The sequence below is a fragment of the Odontesthes bonariensis genome, chromosome 10, assembly GCF_027942865.1.
Source record: "Odontesthes bonariensis isolate fOdoBon6 chromosome 10, fOdoBon6.hap1, whole genome shotgun sequence".
Taxonomy (NCBI): Eukaryota; Metazoa; Chordata; class Actinopteri; order Atheriniformes; family Atherinopsidae; genus Odontesthes; species Odontesthes bonariensis.
This window is the reverse complement of record NC_134515.1, coordinates 1258786-1282121: the sequence shown is the minus strand read 5'-3', so window position 1 is coordinate 1282121 and position 23336 is coordinate 1258786. Positions and strand designations below refer to the sequence as shown.

The window sequence follows — 23336 nt, the reverse complement described above, 5'->3', positions numbered from 1 at the left end:
ACACTTCAGACTTCCAGTACAAGTCAGACTCCTGTCATCTACAGAAATATTCAGATGACTCTGCAGTTGTCGGGTGTATCAGAGATGGACAAGAAGCTGAGTACAGAGAGCTGGTGGACCGCTTTGTGGCATGGTGTGGGAACAATCATCTCATCTTGAATGTTAACAAAACAAAGGAGATGATTGTAGATTTCAGGAGAAACAGGGTCAGATCAAACCCTGTTTCCATCATGGGAGAAGAAGTGGAGGTGGTTGAGGAATATAAATACCTTGGTGTTCATGTGGACAACAGACTGGACTGGAGACACAACAGTGAAGCCATCTACAAGAAAGGACAGAGCAGACTGTACTTCTTGAGGAAGCTAAGGTCCTTCAAGGTTTGCAGCAAGATGTTGCAGATCTTCTACAAGTCTGTTGTTGAGAGCGTCATTTCCTCTTGCGTCATCTGTTGGGGCAGCAGCATCAGAACCAGGGACCTAAAAAGACTCAACAACCTGATAAAGAAGGCTGGTTCTGTTCTGGGGACGACTGTGGAACCTCTGGAGACAATAATGCAAAGAAGGATTTTGCATAAAATCAAGAGAATTATGGACAACCCTGAACATCCTCTCCATGAGACTGTTATCGGAAAACAGAGTCTCTTCAGTCAAAGGCTTCTTCAGTTTGGATGCAAAACGGACCGCTACAGGAAATCTTTCCTGCCCACAGCCATCAGCATCTATAATAACTCTTTGATTTAATTGAGCTACATCAACATTTAATTTCCCTCTGGGATAAATAAAGTATTATTGAATTTTGAATTATTGAATTGAATAAACTAGGGCTGGGCAACGATTAAAATGTTTAATCTAATTAATCGCATGATTTCCCTGATTAATCACGATTAATCTCATTTGTACGCAGAATCCAAAAATGAATCCAAAAGTAGCGTATAGCCTTTAGCATTTAGCTTTATTTTAAATGTGCTGCCATATGAATGAAAGTGCCATAACATTTGTTGTGCAAACACACTTTTAACATCAGCATCTTTCTGTAGTTTTTATGTAGAAGCCTCGCTCCACTGTCTGTTTCCTTGAATGACTTGCTGCTATCAGTTGTGTGTTTTGCCTTTAAGTGATATTTTAGACTGGAACTACTACGCTGAGAAGACAATTCAACTTGGCAGAGTTTACAGATGACTTTGGTTCTGTCGACTCCGCCGTCTGGAAGAACTTTAACATGAAAATGGCCGAGTAAAAGTTCCGTACCCTTCTCCATGTTTGGTGGATCCGCCGATTACTTTCTTTTCCTGTTCCACAGCAGACAGCAGCAGACTTTTACAAAATAAAAGCCTGTGAACGACAGACTTTTACAAAATAAAAGCCTGTGAGCGACAGACTTTTACAAAATAAAAGCCTGTGAGCAGCAGACTTTTACAAAATAAAAGCCTGTGAGCAGCAGACTTTTACAGAATAAAAGCCTGTGAGCAACAGACTTTTACAGAATAAAAGCCTGTGAGCAGCAGACTTTTACAAAATAAAAGCCTGTGAGCGACAGACTTTTACAAAATAAAAGCCTGTGAGCGACAGACTTTTACAAAATAAAAGCCTGTGAGCGACAGACTTTTACAAAATAAAAGCCTGTGAGCAGCAGACTTTTACAAAATAAAAGCCTGTGAGCGACAGACTTTTACAAAATAAAAGCCTGTGAGCAACAGACTTTTACAAAATAAAAGCCTGTGAGCAACAGACTTTTACAGAATAAAAGCCTGTGAGCGACAGACTTTTACAAAATAAAAGCCTGTGAGCGACAGACTTTTACAACAATAAAATAAATAATAAAACCTGCGTTAATGCACGACAAGATATTTATCGGCGTTAAATAATTAACGAGTTAACTCGCCCAGCCCTAGATTTAAACAGACTGATGTAACTCCAGAAAGACAAAGAATCCATTTACTCTGAAAAACAGAGATTCTAACATTTACTTTGACATTTATTTCACCACAGACAAATTCAATGAATATTTTATGTTTTGTTGTAAAAATGTTTAACTGGGGCTAAAGTTTGGGCTGAAAAGATGTTTCCAACAGCTGATTTTAACCAGGATCTGGTCCTAAATCAGCCTCCATGATGAGTCTGAGAGGAGCAGAGATGCTCAGAGGATCTCCAGTTTTTTTCCAAAGGCTGAGGAAGAAGCAGCTGAATCCCTCAAAGTATCCCAGCACTCAGGAGTTTCTGTGAAGCAGCTGCTTCAGCAGGAAGAGTTCGTCCTCAGGTCACATGACCGCTGAGCACAAACTGTTTGTTCTCAGCTGCTGACGTCATCAGTTTCAGACTCTCTGTCCTGAGCAGGAACGTCACAGAACAGCGGAGGAACACCACAGCCCTGAGTCTGAGTCTGTGGCTGTTATCAACAGGAAGCTCTCACAGTGAAACAGTCACTGTCGCCCCCCAGTGGCTCCTCATCGAACTGCCGCTGCTGCAAACAGAAGAAGTGTTGCTGGAACATGAATTATTGAACTGAAACCAGCTCTGATGCAGCTTTGTTCTGCTCATTCTGGAGCCGTTTCACACTCTTCTTAGCTTTTACTCAGGTCTCGTGTCTTAGCCCCTCCCACCTCAGGTGGGGGGGGCTGAAGGAGAGACAAAGGTAGGCTGGAATGGTCATAAAAATGTTAAAAATCAGCTTTATAATAATTGTTCTGCTCTCATCTTTGACCTCATTATGTTGGTCTTTAAAGCCCCGAAGGGCAGCGTGAGACTGGGGCAAGAACCAAACAACCAGAGGAACGAGCACCATCAGAAGTTCTGCGGGGCGGTCGGTGGCGTAGTGGGCTGAGCAGCCGCCCCATGTACAGAGGCTACAGTCCTCACTGCAGTGGGCCCCGGTTCCGGTCCCTGTGCTGCGTGTTGTTCCCCCTCTCTCTGCCCCCTGCTTCCTGTCTCTCTTCAACTGTCCTCTCATTAAAGGCATAAAAAGCCCAAAAAAATAATGATTAAAAAAAAGGTCCAGGTCTGCTTCCAAACGGGCCAAAGAATGACTTGGATCCATTTCATCTGAATCTGTTCCAGGGATCAGTTTAACTCCTCTGGAATTCGGTTGGTCGGATGGATGGATGGATGGATGGATGGATGGATGGATGGGTTTATGGATGGATGGATGGGTTTATGGGTTTATGGATGGATGGATGGATGGATGGATGGATGGGTTTATGGATGGATGGATGGGTTTATGGGTTTATGGATGGATGGATGGATGGATGGATGGATGGGTTTATGGGTTTATGGATGGATGGATGGATGGATGGATGGATGGATGGGTTTATGGATGGATGGATGGGTTTATGGATGGATGGATGGATGGATGGATGGATGGATGGATGGGTTTATGGATGGGTTTTATGGATGGATGGATGGATGGATGGGTTTATAGATGGATGGATGAATGGGTTTTATGGATGGATGAATGGGTTTATAGATGGATGGATGAATGGATGGATGAATGGGTTTATAGATGGATGGATGAATGGGTTTTATGGATGGATGAATGGGTGAATGGGTTTATGGATGGATGGATGAATGGGTTTATGAATGGGTTTTATGGATGGATGGATGAATGGGTTTATGGATTGATGAATGGATGGATGAATGGGTTTATAGATGGATGGATGAATGGGTTTATGGATGGATGGATGGATGGGTTTGATGGATGGATGGATGGGTTTATGGATGGATGAATGGGTTTGATGGATGGATGGATGAATGGGTTTGATGGATGGATGGATGGATGGATGGATGGATGGATGAATGGGTTTATGGATGGATGGGTTTATGGATGAATGGGTTTATGGATGGATGGATGGGTTTATGGATGGATGGATGGGTTTGATGGATGGATGGATGGATGGATGAATGGGTTTGATGGATGGATGGATGGATGGATGGATGGATGAATGGGTTTATGGATGGATGGGTTTATGGATGAATGGGTTTATGGATGGATGGAGGAATGGGTTTATGGATGGATGGATGAATGGGTTTTATGCATGGATGAATGGGTTTTATGGATGGATGGATGAATGGGTTTATGAATGGGTTTTATGGATGGATGGATGAATGGGTTTATGGATGGATGAATGGGTTTATGGATGGATGAATGGGTTTATAGATGGATGGATGAATGGGTTTTATGGATGGATGCATGGGTGAATGGGTTTATGGATGGATGGATGAATGGGTTTATGAATGGGTTTTATGGATGGATGGATGAATGGGTTTATGGATTGATGAATGGATGGATGAATGGGTTTATAGATGGATGGATGAATGGGTTTTATGCATGGATGAATGGGTTTTATGGATGGATGGATGAATGGGTTTATGGATGGATGAATGGGTTTATGGATGGATGGATGGGTTTATGAATGGATGGATGAATGGGTTTATGGATGGATGGATGGATGGATGGATGGGTTTGATGGATGGATGGATGGGTTTATGGATGGATGGGTTTATGGATGGATGGATGGGTTTATGGATGGATGGATGGGTTTGATGGATGGATGGATGAATGGGTTTGATGGATGGATGGATGGATGAATGGGTTTATGGATGGATGGATGGGTTTATGGATGGATGGATGGGTTTGATGGATGGATGGGTTTATGGATGGATGGAGGAATGGGTTTATAGATGGATGGATGAATGGGTTTTATGCATGGATGAATGGGTTTTATGGATGGATGGATGAATGGGTTTATGGATGGATGAATGGGTTTATGGATGGATGGATGGGTTTATGGATGGATGGATGAATGGGTTTTATGGATGGATGGATGAATGGGTTTATGGATTGATGAATGGATGGATGAATGGGTTTATAGATGGATGGATGAATGGGTTTATGGATGGATGGATGGGTTTGATGGATAGATGGGATTGATGGATGGATGGATGAATGGGTTTATGGATGGACTGATGGATGGATGAATGGGTTTATGGATGGATGGATGGATGGATGGATGAATGGGTGGACGGATGTTAAAACTGGACAAACTCTTGTTTTTTGTCATAAATAAACAGTAAAGTTTTTAGTTCTGAACAGAAACATTTAGGATTTTCATCACAAACAAACATCAGTTTTACATTTTTAACACAAAAAGAGTAAAAACTGCAACATGAAGAGTTCAAACTGATGAAACTGAGATCTGATACAGAATCAATAACAGATGATCGAATAAGGAAACTAAACTTCAGTTCGACTTTGAGGCACTTTGGTGTTTCAGACTTTCATCTTTAACAACTTTAAAATGATAAATATATTACAGAAGAACAAAAACAGCGTTATTATAAGAAAATATAGATATATTCATCATAAATCAAGATTTAGAATACAACAATATTGAGAGATGAAATTTTCTGTTTTTCATAAATCTTTTGGTTACTTATAATATATAATAAAATATAATATATATAATGACATACTATATATATATATTATATTTAATATATTATATATTATATTATAATATATATTTTATTTTTATATTATATATATGTTAGATGTTACAGTTTTGTAGAAAACAAATGTGAACTTTGGAAATGTTTCATGTTCCACATTTAAAGATAACAAAAATATACATCAAATAGATAAACGTGTCAATAAATGTTAGTTTTAAAAATGTTTCTCTTGTTTTTATGGAAAATAAATACTTTAAAAGGTTTGATAAAATGTTACAGAATATTAAATATTTTATTTTATCTTAAAATGAAGAGAAAAGAATTAAAGAGAAATTAAATGATGTATCCGAGTATTTTTATGACAAATATCGATGTTTGAATCTGAGATTTTAGAAACTCTGGACATGAAAAGTCCTTTTTTTTTACAAAGAAATCTTATCATATTATTATTTTGTTCATTCACTTATAAAACAACAAAAAGAAATCAAATGTAAACTTTTTCATATTTAAAAACAGCTACAAACAAAAAAAATGTAACTCACCGGAGTGGTTACTGGTGTGCACTGGTAATCCATATCAAATTCTGTGGCGAAAAGTTGCATCTGTCGTGTTTTATTTGACATTTTGTCCTGGATGTTCGTTGATATTACTCCGCCACCGCTAAGAAAATAGTGCGAGCGTGAACGAGCTGCCAAATAAAACACGACAGAAGCAACTTTTCGCCACGAAATTTGATTTGGATTACCAGTGCACACCAGTAACCACTCCGGTGAGTTGATGATTTTGAAAACGGACGTTTATGGTGCTTTTACGGACCTTTCTAGACATGCGCATGACTTGCCATTCTGAAGCAGGTTGAGAAGAATCAAAATTAGGCAAATACCGGAGACAGCAGTAAACATCAAAAAAGCGGTGAGGGGGGTTCTAAAACATTGCAGACGACTCAGAAAAGAGGCTTAATGTTGAAAATACCGCAGTTCCCCTTTAAGTGAGATGTTTCATTGTTAAAAATCTTTAACTGAAAGTCACAAGATCCAAATCTTTGTTTTTCTCATGATTTTTAACCAAAACTTCTTTTAACTCGTTCAGTTTAAGGCACCTGAAGTCAGTCTGACCTGATTCAGCCAATCAGAACAAAGGAGGTGCTTCTCAGAGACGATGGAGGAACCTTCCAACTTTACATCGTTATCTCAAAAACCACAGCTGGAGACCAACATCAGGATGCCCAACGATGCATATTACACCAATGTTTTCAATGTGAACAAACGATTGTGGGTGTTTAGGCCTGAAATGATTAATCGAGTAACTGGATTACTAAAATTGTAAATTATCTGCTTTGATGCGTCGTTTCATTCCCACGAACAAGCAAAATCAGAGAAAAAGAGGAAAAAAATCTCTAAAGTTTGGGAGCATTTCAAAGAAAACAAAAAGAGAAAATACTGTACAGTATGTCCACTGTAAAAGCCAGTTAGCTTAGCACGATAGCACAGCGTCAATGCTACAGCATCTCAGCAGAAAGCAGCCAGTTCACATATCGAGTCCACTGAGCGGAACAAACACGAGGGAACATTTCACGTTAGCATTTTAATGGAAATCAGTCGGCTTGTTAGCTGAGAAGGAAGCTAGCAGAGAACAGAAGGAAGCTAGCAGAGAACAGAAGGACGCTAGCAGAGAACAGAAGGAAGCTAGCAGAGAACAGAAGGACGCTAGCAGAGAACAGAAGGAAGCTAACAGAGAGCAGAAGGAAGCTAACAGAGAGCAGAAGGAAGCTAGCAGAGAACAGAAGGACGCTAGCAGAGAACAGAAGGAAGCTAGCAGAAAACAGAAGAATGCTAGCAGAGAACAGAAGGAGGCTAGCAGAGAACAGAAGGAAGCTAGCAGAGAACAGAAGGATATTAACAGAGAACAGAAGGACTAGCAGAGAACAGAAGGAAGCTAGCAGAAAACAGAAGGAAGCTAGCAGAAAACAGAAGGAAGCTAGCAGAGAACAGAAGGAAGCTAGCAGAGAACAGAAGGAAGCTAGCAGAGAACAGAAGGATGCTAGCAGAGAACAGAAGGATGCTAGCAGACAGCAGAAGGACGCTGAGGCTCATATTGTCCTTAATGTGCCTCTGCCCATCAGAGCAGCTTCAGCCTGTTAATCTAAATCTAAACTAATATTCTGAATCACATCACTGTACCAGAAACTCATCTTTTAAAGATCCTTCCTTCACTTTGAGAAGCACCTGCAGCTCCTGATAAACTGGAACATTCCAGAAACATGTTGCTAACAGCCTGAGCTGCGTTGGGAGTGTAAACAAAGCTCATCTCAGCTGGTGGAGTAATAAAGTAAGAATAAAAGTAGCTGTATGACAGTACAGAAGTACCACAGTAACACTGCAGGAGAAGCTGGTGGAAGGTTTGGACCTCAGCCGGCAGGAAGCTGTCGTCTCAGGATCCTTTTTCTTTACCTGCACACCTGCAGAGCAGACAGGGAGGAGGAGGAGAGGAAGAAACATCACCCTGGTTACTGATGAGGAGTCGAGGAAGACGACCCGACACGGCTGGAGCTTTTATTGTCAAACCTGACGTCCGGTTTCATGGCCGCAGGTTCAAACCCGAAGGCTCAAATGAAAAGTTTTCTGAACATTTTGGAGCTAAAATGCTGAGAAAAACTGGCTTCATCTGTCTGGTGGATGTGAGTGGGCGGGGCTTAGCGGAGAAGGCGGGACTTAGCAGAGGAGGCGGAGCCAACTTAAGGAGCGACGTTGTTTAGAAATGAAAATCAGAACGGCTCGTTAGATGAGGAACTTTCAAACAAAGGGGAACTAAGTAAATATGACTGTAAAATCTACATAAGAACAGAAATAAATTTATTTCTAAATCTCACAACAAACCTGTGAGACATTTAACGTGAACACCACAGTAAGTCATGGAGTTCCTCAGGGTTCTGTGCTTGGACCGATTCTTTTCACTTTATACATGCTTCCATTAGGTAACATTATTAGACAGCATGGCAGAAAGTTCCATTGCTGATGACGTAAATAATTAATACATTTTACAGCTTTTGATGTCAGCTGCAGATTAAAAGGCATTTATAAGTTTTAAAGGACGAATCCCACAATTAATAAAACGTTTTCTTCTGTGGCATCATTCAGAGAAGTTAACTCAATAACTCATTAACTTAACTCATCGTTAATCACACGTTAGATTCAGCTGGTTTAAAATTAGAGTAAAAAGTTAAACTAACAAAAAGAAATTAAAATGTCAGTGAGAATACTTAAAGATCAGTGTTATTTAATCATCATCAGAGAATTTTATGCTTCTTTTTGGTCTTTTTATTTTCTGTATTGTTACGTTGCATCTTGGGTAGTTTGAGTATGAGTAGTAACCTCATGATGCATACCCAACATTTAGGAGAATCTAGTATGCATCCGGGAACTTAAAAAAAGTTAAAGTTAGTAGGAGTAGTAGGCGGTTTCGAACACAGCCCTGGTATCTCTGGCCTGGTGTTACGGTGCTTGTTGTCTCCTCTTTCCTGTCCTCTCAGCCCCCAGCTGGTCCAGGCAGATGGTTCCTGGTTCTGGTTCTAATGGAGGTTTCTTCCTGTTCAAAGGGAGTTTTTTCTCCCCACAGTCGCCTCGTGCACGTTCAGTTTCAGTTTCAGTTTCAGTGAATCTGTTGGTTTCCTGAGCTGGAAACTAATTAACTAACTAACTAATTTAATTGGCTTTTTATGAATTGGACTAATTCGGAATTTAATGAATTGGAATCTTTGAAGTGCCTCAGATGACGTTTGTTGTGAACTGGTTCTGTATAAATGAACTGAAGTCAGTTTTTTCAGTTTGAACAGAACTTTCTTCTTTGTGTCGTATCGAAATCCCTCGTTTAAAAAATCTGAGAAGAATAAAGTTTGTCACGTCAAATCTTACCTGTTTACGCCAGCGGGGGTTAAAGTTTCGTGAAGTTACGACTTTACACAACTTTATTCTTTAAACTCAGATTTATTCTCGATGTTTTCGAGACCAAACGTCCCGTTTCGATAATTCACCACAAATCAAAGACAAACTCCAGAGTTTTGAGTCCTTATTTATATCAAAATTTACCAAAAGAAGTATTTACATCGATACAAAAAACAATCGAGTGCAACAGCTGAGAGGTGAAGCCGTCCGAACAGTTTTACAAAGCAAACAAACTCCGGCAGGAAGAGGAAACCGAACCAGAACCTTCTGCATCCTCCCAAGGTTCTGACAGGATTTAAAGTGCCGGCAGGCGGCGCTTCGGCCCGTCAGCTGAAAAACCGAGAAAAAAAAAAATCTGCAGATTTTTAAACAAAACCGAAAAAGTTTCCGAATTTTTCAACGTTTTTCAAAAACTTTAAAAAAAATAAAATAAATTCCTCATTGATCTAAAGTAAATTAAATGTTTTTAATCTTTTCTGTCGTCGAACAACAAAAAAACTTTAATTATTCATAAAACGATTAAATTAAAAAGATGTTTCCTCAGTTTTCTTGAGTTAAAGTTAACTTTTAAAGAGTTAAACGTGTCGTTTTCAAGTTTTCTAAAAGTCCAGGAACTGGTTTTACTTCTTCAGAACTCGTTCGAAAGGTTTCGAAAAGTTCGAACTCCAGAAAATAATTTTTGATAAAAAAGAAGCAGCTGCTTGTTTTTTAAATAAAAATGATTTTAGAAAGAAAACTTTAATTATTCATAAAATGATTAAATTATAAAGATGTTTCCTCAGTTTTCTTGAGTTAAAGTTTACTTTTAACGAATTAAAAGTTTCGTTTTCATGTTTTTTATTATAGAAAGAAAATTTAACGATGACGTATTGACGACCCGTTTGTCGGTCACATGGTTCCCAGCTGACGCCGAAGCTTCCCGCCCTGCCTCCTCTTCCTCCTTCACCACAAAAACAAGGTGAACCAGCAGATCGCCGGCCACGCCCACATTCAGGTCATATAATAATATTTCATCTTCAAACACCACAAAAAACAGAAAGTTAAATTGGTTTCTTCCTAGTCTCCTTCACAGAAAAACCTTTGAACACTTTGAGAAGTTTCCTTTCTTTTTTTGTCTCAGATCCATTTTATTTCCCGTTCAGGTGAAACGAGTTTAAACGATTTCCTCTGACAGATTTCTGCTGATTAATCACAAAAGTCTGGATCCCCCCCCCCCTCCTAATTCTCTGCTAATGGTTTGCTCCAACTGGCAGGTTCTCGTGCTGCATTCAGTGTATGTCAGAAGTACGAGTTCTTGTCAGTTTCCACAAAGGTGAAACCAACATGGCAGACACCAGCTGATCGACAGCTCCCCGAACAGAGAAAGAAATTAAAGATAAAGAATTATAGAAAATATTACAGAATTACTGAAAAGTTTTCTTTCATTGGTTCCAGAGATTTCGGTGGTCAGTGAACGCAGCATCAGATATGTTAGTGACGAGGCCTTCAGGCCCGATCAGACTCTCTGAAACACGTCCAGTTTGTTCCGTTCTCACCTCGAACACGACCACGAACTCACACGACCACGAACTCACACGACCACGAACTCACATGATCAAGAATTAATCGCCTCACACGACCACGAATTAATCGCCTCACACGACCACGAACTCACACGACCACAAACTCACACGACCACGAATTAATCGCCTCACACGACCACGAACTCACACGACCAAGAATTAATCGCCTCACACGCCCACGAACTCACACGACCACGAACTCACATGATCAAGAATTAATCGCCTCACACGACCACGAACTCACACGACCACGAACTCACATGATCAAGAATTAATCGACTCACACGACCACGAACTCACACGACCACGAACTCACATGATCAAGAATTAATCGCCTCACATGACCACGAATTAATCGCCTCACACGACCACGAACTCACGGCGACCACGAACTCACATGACCACGAATTAATCGCCTCACACAACCACGAACTCACACGACCACGAACTCACACGACCACAAACTCACATGACCACGAATTAATCGCCTCACACGACCACGAACTCACGGCGACCACGAATTAATCGCCTCACACGACCACGAACTCACACGACCACGAACTCACACGACCAAAAACTCACATGACCACGAATTAATCGCCTCACACGACCACGAATTAATCGCCTCACACGACCACGAACTCACGGCGACCACGAATTAATCGCCTCACACGACCACGAACTCACACGACCACGAACTCACATGATCAAGAATTAATCACCTCACACGACCACGAACTCACACGACCACGAATTAATCGCTTCACACAACCACAAATTAATCGCCTCACACGACCACGAACTCACACGACCAAAAACTCACATGACCACGAATTAATCGCCTCACACGACCACGAACTCACACGACCACGAATTAATCGCCTCACACGACCACGAATAAATCGCCTCACACGACCACGAACTCACGGCGACCACGAATTAATCGCCTCACACGACCACGAACTCACACGACCACGAACTCACATGATCAAGAATTAATCGCCTCACACGACCACGAACTCACATGATCAAGAATTAATCGCCTCACACGACCACGAACTCACATGATCAAGAATTAATCGCCTCACACGACCACGAACTCACAGCGACCACGAATTAATCGCCTCACACGACCACGAACTCACAGCGACCACGAATTAATCGCCTCACACGACCACGAACTCACAGCGACCACGAATTAATCGCCTCACACGACCACGAACTCACAGCGACCACGAACTAATCGCCTCACACGACCACGAGCTCGCTGACGGACGGGAGACAAAAAAAGAAACTTTCTCTCAAAGTGAAACAACATGAAGCAGAAAACACGAGTTCCCTGAAACAGAAAAACATTCGGCCGCCGCCGGGCGCCGCCTCCTTCACGGAGACGCCCGCAGCACGACGGCGAGCGTCAGGATTATGTCTTGATTCGTAGAATTAAAGGTGCTCCGAACAACGAGCACGTTTCAGCTCAGCTGATCCGAGCGTATGGCTTCTGTACAGATGAGAGGAGAAGGCACCGCTCACCGCCGCCGCCGCACGGCGAAAACAAGCCCCGCCCACACCCGATGGATACCCCAAATCAACATGTGACCATCACACAGCGTTTGTCTTTCATTAGGTTTTAAGGCAGACAGGAAACAGGCTCCTCCCCATGCGGAGAGGGGAGGAGCCAGGACACAAAGGGGGCGGGGTTAGTGTTTAGAGGAGGAGTCAGTGACGGAGGACAGAGCAGAGAGGAGCAGACGCAGCAGATGAAGCTCAGTGATTGGTTAGTTTGACCCGCAGAAAGCAGACAGGAAGTGGGCGCCGGGCGCCACAGAGAATCAGAATCACTTCACCAGCACTGACTTTGGCAGAAAAGCCTCCAGCTCGCCGCCGCCTCCGGCCGCCCGCGGCGGCTCCGAGGATGCCGAGGAAGACGAGGACGAGCTCGGGCACAGGGCGCCGCCGGGCGCTTTGGGGAGGCTGTACATGTAGACGGCGCCGATGACGAGCCCCGCCCCCGCCGAGAAGAGCAGGTCCACGTGGAAGCCGAACAGGTAGACGGACATCACCGTGGAGACGACGATGGAGAAGGAGGTGGCGAAGCCCTTCAGGATGTTGTCGGCGTACTTCACCACCACCGCCACCAGCAGCCCGCCGAACGCCTGGTTGAAGATGACGCACCACACCATGTCGGTGTAGCCAAACAAGAAGCCGCGCTCGGCCACCGCGGCGCCGTCGTTCCACCACAGTCCCAGCAGGCCGAGCGCCGTGCCGAAGACGCCCAGCTGCACGTTCCTCATCCACACGGAGGCGGAGCTTCCCTTCAGGATCTTCTCGAAGTAAACGCCGGCGAATCCCGACGACAGGCAGCTGATCACCACGGCGACCAGGCCCACCGTGTAGTTCTGATCCGAGTCGTTGGCCACGGACGCCTCCTTGTTGCCCTCCTGCTGCACCTGCAGGGAGAGCATCATCATCATCAGGAAGCCCCGCCCAGACGCTCATACCTGAGGTCAGCTGATCATCATCAGCTGAGGAAGCCCCGCCCACACGCTCATACCTGAGGTCAGCTGATCAGTTCTGGTTCCCACCTGTCGGACCTCCTCAGGCCGGGCTCTCTGGGAACCTAAATCTGTTGACCTGATCCGTCCAATCAGCTCAGAGTCTTTAGGAACTAACAGTTTGGTTTTTCCAAACCTTTCCAGGCCTGGAAACTTTTCCAATTTCAGGAATTCTGTGTTGGCTGACATGTGACAGTCATGTGACATGTGACAGTCATGTGACATGTGACAGTCATGTGACAGTCATGTGAAATGTCATGTGACATGTGACAGTCATGTGACATGACAGTCATGTGACATGTCATGTGACATGTGACAGTCATGTGACATGTGACAGTCATGTGACATGTCATCTGACATGTGACAGTCATGTGACATTCATGTGAAATGTCATCTGACATGTGACAGTCATGTGACATGTGACAGTCATGTGACACGTGGCAGGTCATGTAACGTCATGTGACTAAAGATGGCCGACCTACCTGGACGATGGCGACGCCGGCGAACAGCAGCAGCAGAGAAACCCACTGAACTCTGGACAGAGACTTCCTGAGCATCATGACGCTGAACAGCGCCGTGGTCAGGATCTTCAGCTGGTAGGTCACCTGAGGGGGAGGAGTCAGTTACGACCAATCAGGTGCTCAGATCCTTCTGGGCTGTTCTGGACCCGACGGAGCTCAGATTATCTGAAAGCTGTCGGAGTTTAACCGGAGGATCAGCGAGCTGCAGAAGAAGAAAAACGGTTCCCGTTCTCACCTGGAAGGTGGCGGCCGGCAGGTTGGAGATGGCGATGTACTGCAGGTTGTTCTGCAGCGTGTAGATGAGCGACGGGACCGCCAGCTTCAGCGTGTCTTTGTACTGAAACAAGATGGAGTCGAGCAGGAAGACGAAGGTGTCCTTCAGGCTGCCTGAAACACGGAGGAAGAGGAGGATGAGGAGGCGGCAGCGGCACCTTCGTCACCTGAGAGCAGCCACTCACATCTCTTCTGCAGCAGGATGATCAGCAGGCACGTCAGCACCTTCAGGACCTCCGCCATCACCACCGCCGACGTGGCCACGAAGCGGTCGCCCGGCAACGTGCGCACGTAGCGGATGCTGAGGATGAGCGACGCGTTCTGGACCACCAGCACGGCCAGGCTGATGTACTTCAGCCTCCTGTTGGCTGAAGAGAACACGCGTCACTCAGGGGCCCTGACCAGGATCCAGGGGCCCAGCAGGGGCCCAGCAGGGGCCCAGCAGGGGCCCAGCAGGGGCCCAGCAGGGGCCCAGCAGGAGCCCAGCAGGGGCCCAGCAGGGGCCCAGCAGGGGCCCAGCAGGGGCCCAGCAGGAGCCCAGCAGGGGCCCAGCAGGGGCCCAGCAGGGGCCCAGCAGGGGCCCAGCAGGGGCCCAGCAGGAGCCCAGCAGGGGCCCAGCAGGAGCCCAGCAGGGGCCCAGCAGGGGCCCAGCAGGGGCCCAGCAGGGGCCCAGCAGGGGCCCAGCAGGGGCCCAGCAGGAGCCCAGCAGGGGCCCAGCAGGAGCCCAGCAGGAGCCCAGCAGGAGCCCAGCAGGAGCCCAGCAGGGGCCCAGCAGGGGCCCAGCAGGAGCCCAGCAGGAGCCCAGCAGGGGCCCAGCAGGAGCCCAGCAGGAGCCCAGCAGGAGCCCAGCAGGGGCCCAGCAGGGGCCCAGCAGGGGCCCAGCAGGGGCCCAGCAGGAGCCCAGCAGGGGCCCAGCAGGGGCCCAGCAGGGGCCCAGCAGGGGCCCAGCAGGAGCCCAGCAGGGGCCCAGCAGGAGCCCAGCAGGGGCCCAGCAGGGGCCCAGCAGGGGCCCAGCAGGGGCCCAGCAGGAGCCCAGCAGGGGCCCAGCAGGGGCCCAGCAGGGGCCCAGCAGGGGCCCCACAGGGCCCCGTCCTGGGGCCCAGCAGGACCCTCTGTTGAACGGTGAAGCTGGAACTGTTGAGGTTTTAGTTTCCTTAACGAGGAAGTTGTTTTTGAATTGGCTCTATATGAATGTAAGGAAGCGTATTGCACTCACTTAAAAAAAAAAAAATCCGTTTTTTCTTTCCAATTTATTTTTGGGTTTGTTTTTCGAGGTATTTTTTTCTGTTTTTCGGCATAATTATTATTTTTTTTTTTAAGTGAATGCAATACGCTTTCGTATGAATGAATTGGACTAATTTTAAATTAAATTAATTGTAATTTGATTTGATTATGATTACAATAACTTGGACTCTAATTGGATTGAATTAGACTTTATCATTGAAGTAACATTTGTTGTGATTTGGCGCTTAATAAATAAACTGAACATGGACGGGGCCCCGAGTTTAGTTCTTAAAGGGACAGTTCGCCTCTTCTGACATGAAGCTGTAGCCCCTTTCACACTGAGGAATAACCCGCGTTTAATTGGCGAATTTAGCGTGTCCGCTGTTGCGTTCACACTGCCGACCCGGGCTGCCGCGTCAGCTCGACTCGCCTTTCGACCCGCGTCGGACCCTAGTCTTTTTGCCGAGCCGAGTTTGGTGTGAACGCAATCGAAGCGGGTCGGACGTGGGCGTAGCGTGACGTGAGGAGTTTAAAAGACAGAATGGACAGCTGATTCAGAACAACAGCGACAGGTGAGGACAAGTTTCACTCTGTTTTAGCCTACATCAAGTTGGAGACATTTTTTAATATGGCCAACTGGGGAGACAAGGAGGTCCGCGAGCTCCTCAGCCTCCGAGCAGAGGACGTTATTTACCGCCACATGTTGGGGACTATAGTGCTCTTGTATTCTCCGCATATGTTCTTCGGCGGCATCCCACGTTGTAACCATCCACACCCCGTAAAATAACATCTCCATGAACTGCATATACAATTGCAAAAACGAGTCCTCAAGGTGTATTTAACCCTACCTCCGACGCATGGGTTGTGCCTACGTCATTGTACACGCCCAGCATTTTATGTGTTTCGTGTGACGCTCTGCCACTAGGCCACGCCCCCTGAACTCGGCTTCAGGCGACACGGGTCACCAACACGCCAAGCGTTCACATTGCTCGACGCGGGTCGAAGGTGCAGTTTGGACCCGCTAAGGTAGCGGGTCGCAGTGTGAAAGGGGCTTGTGTAACATCCCATATCAGCAGCATCATTTCTGAACATCTTCTTACCCCCTGCTGCGTCCTGTGAGCAGAGTTCCAGCTGAGTTTTGGTGTTGATGAAGGTAGTCCGGCTAGTTGGCTGGGGTTTAAAAAAGTGATCCGAAGGGAGAGAAAATAGGGCCAAGAGATTGTGAGCTCTGACTTTTTCCTGGAGAACCATTTTGTGATGCAAATGTATTACTCTGCTGAACGCATATTGTTCTGAGAAGCAAAAGGCTTTATTTTTTAAACCCCAGCCAACTAGCCGGACTACCTTCATCAACACCAAAACGAGGCTGGAACTCTGCTCACAGGACGCATATGTAGTATGCAGTATGTAGTATGTAATATGTAGTATGCGTATGTAGTATGCAGTATGTAATATATAGTATGCAGTATGCAGTATGTAGTATGCAGTATGTAGTATGTAATATGTAGTATGCGTATGTAGTATGCAGTATGTAATATATAGTATGCAGTATGCAGTATGCAGTATGTAGTATGTAGTATGTAATATGTAGTATGCGTATGTAGTATGCAGTATGTAATATATAGTATGCAGTATGTAGTATGCAGTATGTAGTATGTAATATGTAGTATGCGTATGTAGTATGTAATATATAGTATGCAGTATGTAGTATGCAGTATGTAGTATGTAATATGTAGTATGCAGTATGCAGTATGTAATATATAGTATGCAGTATGTAGTATGCAGTATGTAGTATGTAATATGTAGTATGCGTATGTAGTATGCAGTATGTAATATGTAGTATGCAGTATGTAGTATGTAATATGTAGTATGTAGTATGTAGCATGTAGTATGTAGTATGTAGTATGCAGTATGTAGTATGTAGTATGCAGTATGCAGTATGTAGTATGTAGTATGTAATATATAGTATGCGTATGTAGTATGCAGTATGTAATATATAGTATGCAGTATGTAGTATGCAGTATGTAGTATGTAATATGTAGTATGCGTATGTAGTATGCAGTATGTAATATGTAGTATGCAGTATGTAGTATGCAGTATGTAGTATGTAATATGTAGTATGTAGTATGTAGCATGCAGTATGTAGTATGCAGTATGCAGTATGTAGTATGCAGTATGCAGTATGTAGTATGCAGTATGCAGTATGCAGTATGCAGTCTGTAGTATGCAGTATGTAATATGTAGTATGCAGTATGTAGTATGTAGTATGCAGTATGCAGTATGTAGTATGCAGTATGCAGTATGTAGTATGTAATATGTAGTATGTAGTATGCAGTATGTAGTATGCAGTATGTAATATGTAGTATGCAGTATGTAGTATACAGTATGTAGTATGTAGTATGCAGTATACAGTATGTAGTATGCAGTATGCAGTATGTAGTATGCAGTATACAGTATGTAGTATGCAGTATACAGTATGTAGTATGCAGTATACAGTATGCAGTATGTAGTATGTAGTATGCAGTATGTAGTATGTAGTATGCAGTATGTAGTATGCAGTATGCAGTATGTAGTATGCAGTATGCAGTATGTAGTATGCAGTATGTAGTATGTAGTATGCAGTATGCAGTATACAGTATGTAGTATGCAGTATGCAGTATACAGTATGTAGTATGCAGTATGTAGTATGCAGTATACAGTATGTAGTATGCAGTATGCAGTATGCAGTATACAGTATGTAGTATGCAGTATGCAGTATGTAGTATGTAGTATGCAGTATACAGTATGTAGTATGTAGTATGCAGTATACAGTATGTAGTATGTAGTATGCAGTATGCAGTATGCAGTATGCAGTATACAGTATGTAGTATGCAGTATGCAGTATGCAGTGTGCAGTATGTAGTATGCAGTATGCAGTATGTAGTATGCAGTATGTAGTATGTAGTATGCAGTATGTAGTATGCAGTATGCAGTATACAGTATGTAGTATGCAGTATGCAGTATGCAGTGTGCAGTATGTAGTATGCAGTATGTAGTATGCAGTATGTAGTATGCAGTATGCAGTATGTAGTATGTAGTATGCAGTATGCAGTATACAGTATGTAGTATGCAGTATGCAGTGTGCAGTATACAGTATGTAGTATGCAGTATGCAGTGTGCAGTATGTAGTATGCAGTATGCAGTATGCAGTATGCAGTATGTAGTATGCAGTATGCAGTATGTAGTATGCAGTATGCAGTATGCAGTATACAGTATGTAGTATGTAGTATGCAGTATGCAGTATGTAGTATGTAGTATGCAGTATAAAGTATGTAGTATGTAGTATGCAGTATGCAGTATACAGTATGTAGTATGTAGTATGCAGTATGTAGTATGCAGTATGCAGTATACAGTATGCAGTATGTAGTATGCAGTATGTAGTATGTAGTATGTAGTATGCAGTATGTAGTATGCAGTATGTAGTATGCAGTATGCAGTATACAGTATGTAGTATGTAGTATGCAGTATACAGTATGTAGTATGCAGTATGCAGTATACAGTATGTAGTATGCAGTATGTAGTATGCAGTATACAGTATGTAGTATGCAGTATACAGTATGTAGTATGCAGTATGTAGTATGTAGTATGCAGTATGCAGTATGTAGTATGCAGTATGCAGTATGTAGTATGCAGTATGTAGTATGTAGTATGCAGTATACAGTATGTAGTATGCAGTATGTAGTATGCAGTATGCAGTATGTAGTATGCAGTATACAGTATGTAGTATGCAGTATGTAGTATGTAGTATGCAGTATACAGTATGTAGTATGTAGTATGCAGTATGTAGTATGCAGTATGCAGTATGTAGTATGCAGTATGCAGTATGTAGTATGCAGTATACAGTATGTAGTATGCAGTATGCAGTATGTAGTATGCAGTATACAGTATGTAGTATGCAGTATGTAGTATGTAGTATGCAGTATACAGTATGTAGTATGTAGTATGCAGTATGTAGTATGCAGTATGTAGTATGCAGTATACAGTATGTAGTATGTAGTATGCAGTATGCAGTATACAGTATGTAGTATGTAGTATGCAGTATACAGTATGTAGTATGCAGTATGCAGTATGCAGTATGTAGTATGCAGTATACAGTATGTAGTATGCAGTATGCAGTATACAGTATGTAGTATGCAGTATACAGTATGTAGTATGCAGTATACAGTATGCAGTATGTAGTATGTAGTATGCAGTATGTAGTATGTAGTATGCAGTATGTAGTATGCAGTATGCAGTATGTAGTATGCAGTATGCAGTATGTAGTATGCAGTATGTAGTATGTAGTATGCAGTATGCAGTATACAGTATGTAGTATGCAGTATGTAGTATGTAGTATGCAGTATACAGTATGTAGTATGCAGTATGCAGTATGCAGTATGCAGTATACAGTATGTAGTATGCAGTATGCAGTATACAGTATGTAGTATGCAGTATGTAGTATGTAGTATGCAGTATACAGTATGTAGTATGTAGTATGCAGTATACAGTATGTAGTATGTAGTATGCAGTATGCAGTATGTAGTATGCAGTATGCAGTATACAGTATGTAGTATGCAGTATGCAGTATGCAGTGTGCAGTATGTAGTATGCAGTATGCAGTATGTAGTATGCAGTATGTAGTATGTAGTATGCAGTATGTAGTATGCAGTATGCAGTATACAGTATGTAGTATGCAGTATGCAGTATGCAGTGTGCAGTATGTAGTATGCAGTATGTAGTATGCAGTATGTAGTATGCAGTATGCAGTATGTAGTATGCAGTATGTAGTATGCAGTATGCAGTATGTAGTATGCAGTATGCAGTATACAGTATGTAGTATGCAGTATGCAGTGTGCAGTATACAGTATGTAGTATGCAGTGTGCAGTGTGCAGTATGTAGTATGCAGTATGCAGTATGCAGTATGTAGTATGCAGTATGCAGTATGTAGTATGCAGTATGCAGTATGCAGTATACAGTATGTAGTATGTAGTATGCAGTATGCAGTATGTAGTATGTAGTATGCAGTATAAAGTATGTAGTATGTAGTATGCAGTATGCAGTATACAGTATGTAGTATGTAGTATGCAGTATGTAGTATGCAGTATGCAGTATACAGTATGTAGTATGTAGTATGCAGTATGTAGTATGCAGTATGCAGTATGTAGTATGTAGTATGTAGTATGTAGTATGCAGTATGTAGTATGCAGTATGTAGTATGCAGTATGCAGTATACAGTATGTAGTATGTAGTATGCAGTATACAGTATGTAGTATGCAGTATGCAGTATACAGTATGTAGTATGCAGTATGTAGTATGCAGTATACAGTATGTAGTATGCAGTATACAGTATGCAGTATGTAGTATGTAGTATGCAGTATACAGTATGCAGTATGTAGTATGTAGTATGCAGTATGTAGTATGTAGTATGCAGTATGCAGTATGTAGTATGCAGTATGCAGTATGTAGTATGCAGTATGTAGTATGTAGTATGCAGTATACAGTATGTAGTATGCAGTATGTAGTATGCAGTATGCAGTATGTAGTATGCAGTATACAGTATGTAGTATGCAGTATGTAGTATGTAGTATGCAGTATACAGTATGTAGTATGTAGTATGCAGTATGTAGTATGCAGTATGCAGTATGTAGTATGCAGTATACAGTATGTAGTATGCAGTATGCAGTATGTAGTATGCAGTATACAGTATGTAGTATGCAGTATGTAGTATGTAGTATGCAGTATACAGTATGTAGTATGTAGTATGCAGTATGTAGTATGCAGTATGCAGTATGTAGTATGCAGTATACAGTATGTAGTATGTAGTATGCAGTATGCAGTATACAGTATGTAGTATGTAGTATGCAGTATACAGTATGTAGTATGCAGTATGCAGTATACAGTATGTAGTATGCAGTATGTAGTATGCAGTATACAGTATGTAGTATGCAGTATACAGTATGCAGTATGTAGTATGTAGTATGCAGTATGTAGTATGTAGTATGCAGTATGCAGTATGTAGTATGCAGTATGCAGTATGTAGTATGCAGTATGTAGTATGTAGTATGCAGTATGCAGTATGTAGTATACAGTATGTAGTATGCAGTATGTAGTATGCAGTATGCAGTATGTAGTATGCAGTATACAGTATGTAGTATGTAGTATGCAGTATGCAGTATGTAGTATGCAGTATACAGTATGTAGTATGCAGTATGCAGTATGTAGTATGCAGTATACAGTATGTAGTATGCAGTATGTAGTATGTAGTATGCAGTATACAGTATGTAGTATGTAGTATGCAGTATGTAGTATGCAGTATACAGTATGTAGTATGCAGTATACAGTATGTAGTATGCAGTATACAGTATGTAGTATGCAGTATGTAGTATGTAGTATGCAGTATACAGTATGTAGTATGTAGTATGCAGTATGTAGTATGCAGTATGCAGTATGTAGTATGCAGTATGCAGTATGCAGTATGTAGTATGCAGTATGCAGTATGTAGTTTGCAGTATACAGTATGTAGTATGCGGTTTCGAACACAGCCAAAGTGACCACAGAAAGACACTAAAGGTGTGCACGTGCTCTCTGCGCACGGACACACCTGAACCAACAGTCCACGTCAGCAGCACACACCTGATTACCGCCCTCTGCCACCTCACCTGCCCCGGCCCGGCCTCACCTGCCCCGGCCCGGCCTCACCTGCCCCGGCCGGTCGGTTAGCAGCATGAGAACTAGTTAAACCAGGTTAACTGACCAGTTATTCAGCCAACTCTTCTTCTTCGGTTTTAATAATTTGCACCATTTTTCCTTCAGCCAACACCTGGATCTGTGACGTTGCCCCTCCTAACTAACCCATCAAACTAGCTGTTTATGGTTTAATTTCAGCTTTTCTGTCCCGGTTAAACAGAGTCACCGCAGCCCGACTCACCTTCGCTTTGACCCGGGTTTGCTGCCCTCTCCTCCCCGGTGTTGCTGTGGCTCCCCGCGGCCATGCTGCGCTGCTTGCCCGCCCGGACCGAGCCTTTCCCCGGCCTTTCCCCGGCCGCCTGCCCGGCTAACGCTCCGCTAGCCCCGCAGCTAGCCCCGCTCACCGGAGCTCCGACCCCCGGCTTCTGGCTCTGCTGGACGCGGGAGGTGGCGGCGGGTCTGTCGGGCAGCTGTGACCGGAGCAGAGGAGGTTATTCTGGGGGGAAACAAGCGAAGGAGCCACCGGGACCATCAGGAGGAGAAACACTCCGCGGAGGCTGAGGTGTACAGGAAGTGAAGGACTACAGCCGCAGAGACTGGCTGCCTAACAGGAGGTCTCACTCTGCGACGATTATTATTATCAATCTGATAGATTTAGATAGATAGATAGATAGATAGATAGATAGATAGATAGATGGATAGATAGAAGTGAAAACAAGCTAATAGAATAGAATAAAATAAAGTAAAAATAGTGAATAAACATTAAAATATACAAATTAAGGTAGATAGATAGATACTTTATTCATCCCAATCTGGGAAATGATTGTGTTGCAGCAGCGTACAGAATAAAAGAAATGTAAACAGTTAAAGGAAAAACAAGCAAATAGAATAAAAATAGAGAATAAACATCAGATATAAACAAATGTACAGTATGAAGAGTAGGGTAAATAAATATAATAATAATAAACATCAGTAAACTAAATAAAGACAGATTTGTACATTTAACAATAAAAGGTAAAAATAAATTTAACTGAGCAGACTGAACCAATAAGAAATTGCACTGATCACTTTATATTTTTATATTTTTAAACAGTTTTTAAATTCTTAGATGTTGTT

General features: G+C 43.0%; 1 protein-coding gene across 7 annotated transcripts; it reads right to left on the bottom strand.

The window, feature by feature from the left end:
- Positions 1 to 5058: 5058 nt before the first annotated feature.
- slc35a2 (solute carrier family 35 member 2) lies at positions 5059 to 22825 on the bottom strand. 7 transcript variants are annotated; one of them, XR_012770480.1, is made up of 7 exons: positions 22462 to 22825; positions 14476 to 14658; positions 14253 to 14404; positions 13979 to 14101; positions 11304 to 13391; positions 11072 to 11111; positions 7921 to 10935 (listed from the first exon to the last, which is right to left on the bottom strand). XR_012770480.1 is itself a non-coding variant. In XM_075475893.1 (6 exons), exons 1-6 carry the CDS (start codon positions 22523 to 22525, stop codon positions 7872 to 7874), a joined length of 1143 nt encoding a protein of 380 aa, XP_075332008.1. In that variant the 5' UTR covers positions 22526 to 22825; the 3' UTR covers positions 5059 to 7871. The 7 variants fall into 7 exon arrangements, 1 of the variants encoding a protein (XP_075332008.1); XM_075475893.1 differs by lacking the exons at positions 7921 to 10935; positions 11072 to 11111 and adding an exon at positions 5059 to 7899 and having other exon boundaries at positions 12799 to 13391; XR_012770478.1 differs by having other exon boundaries at positions 11072 to 13391.
- Positions 22826 to 23336: the final 511 nt, after the last annotated feature.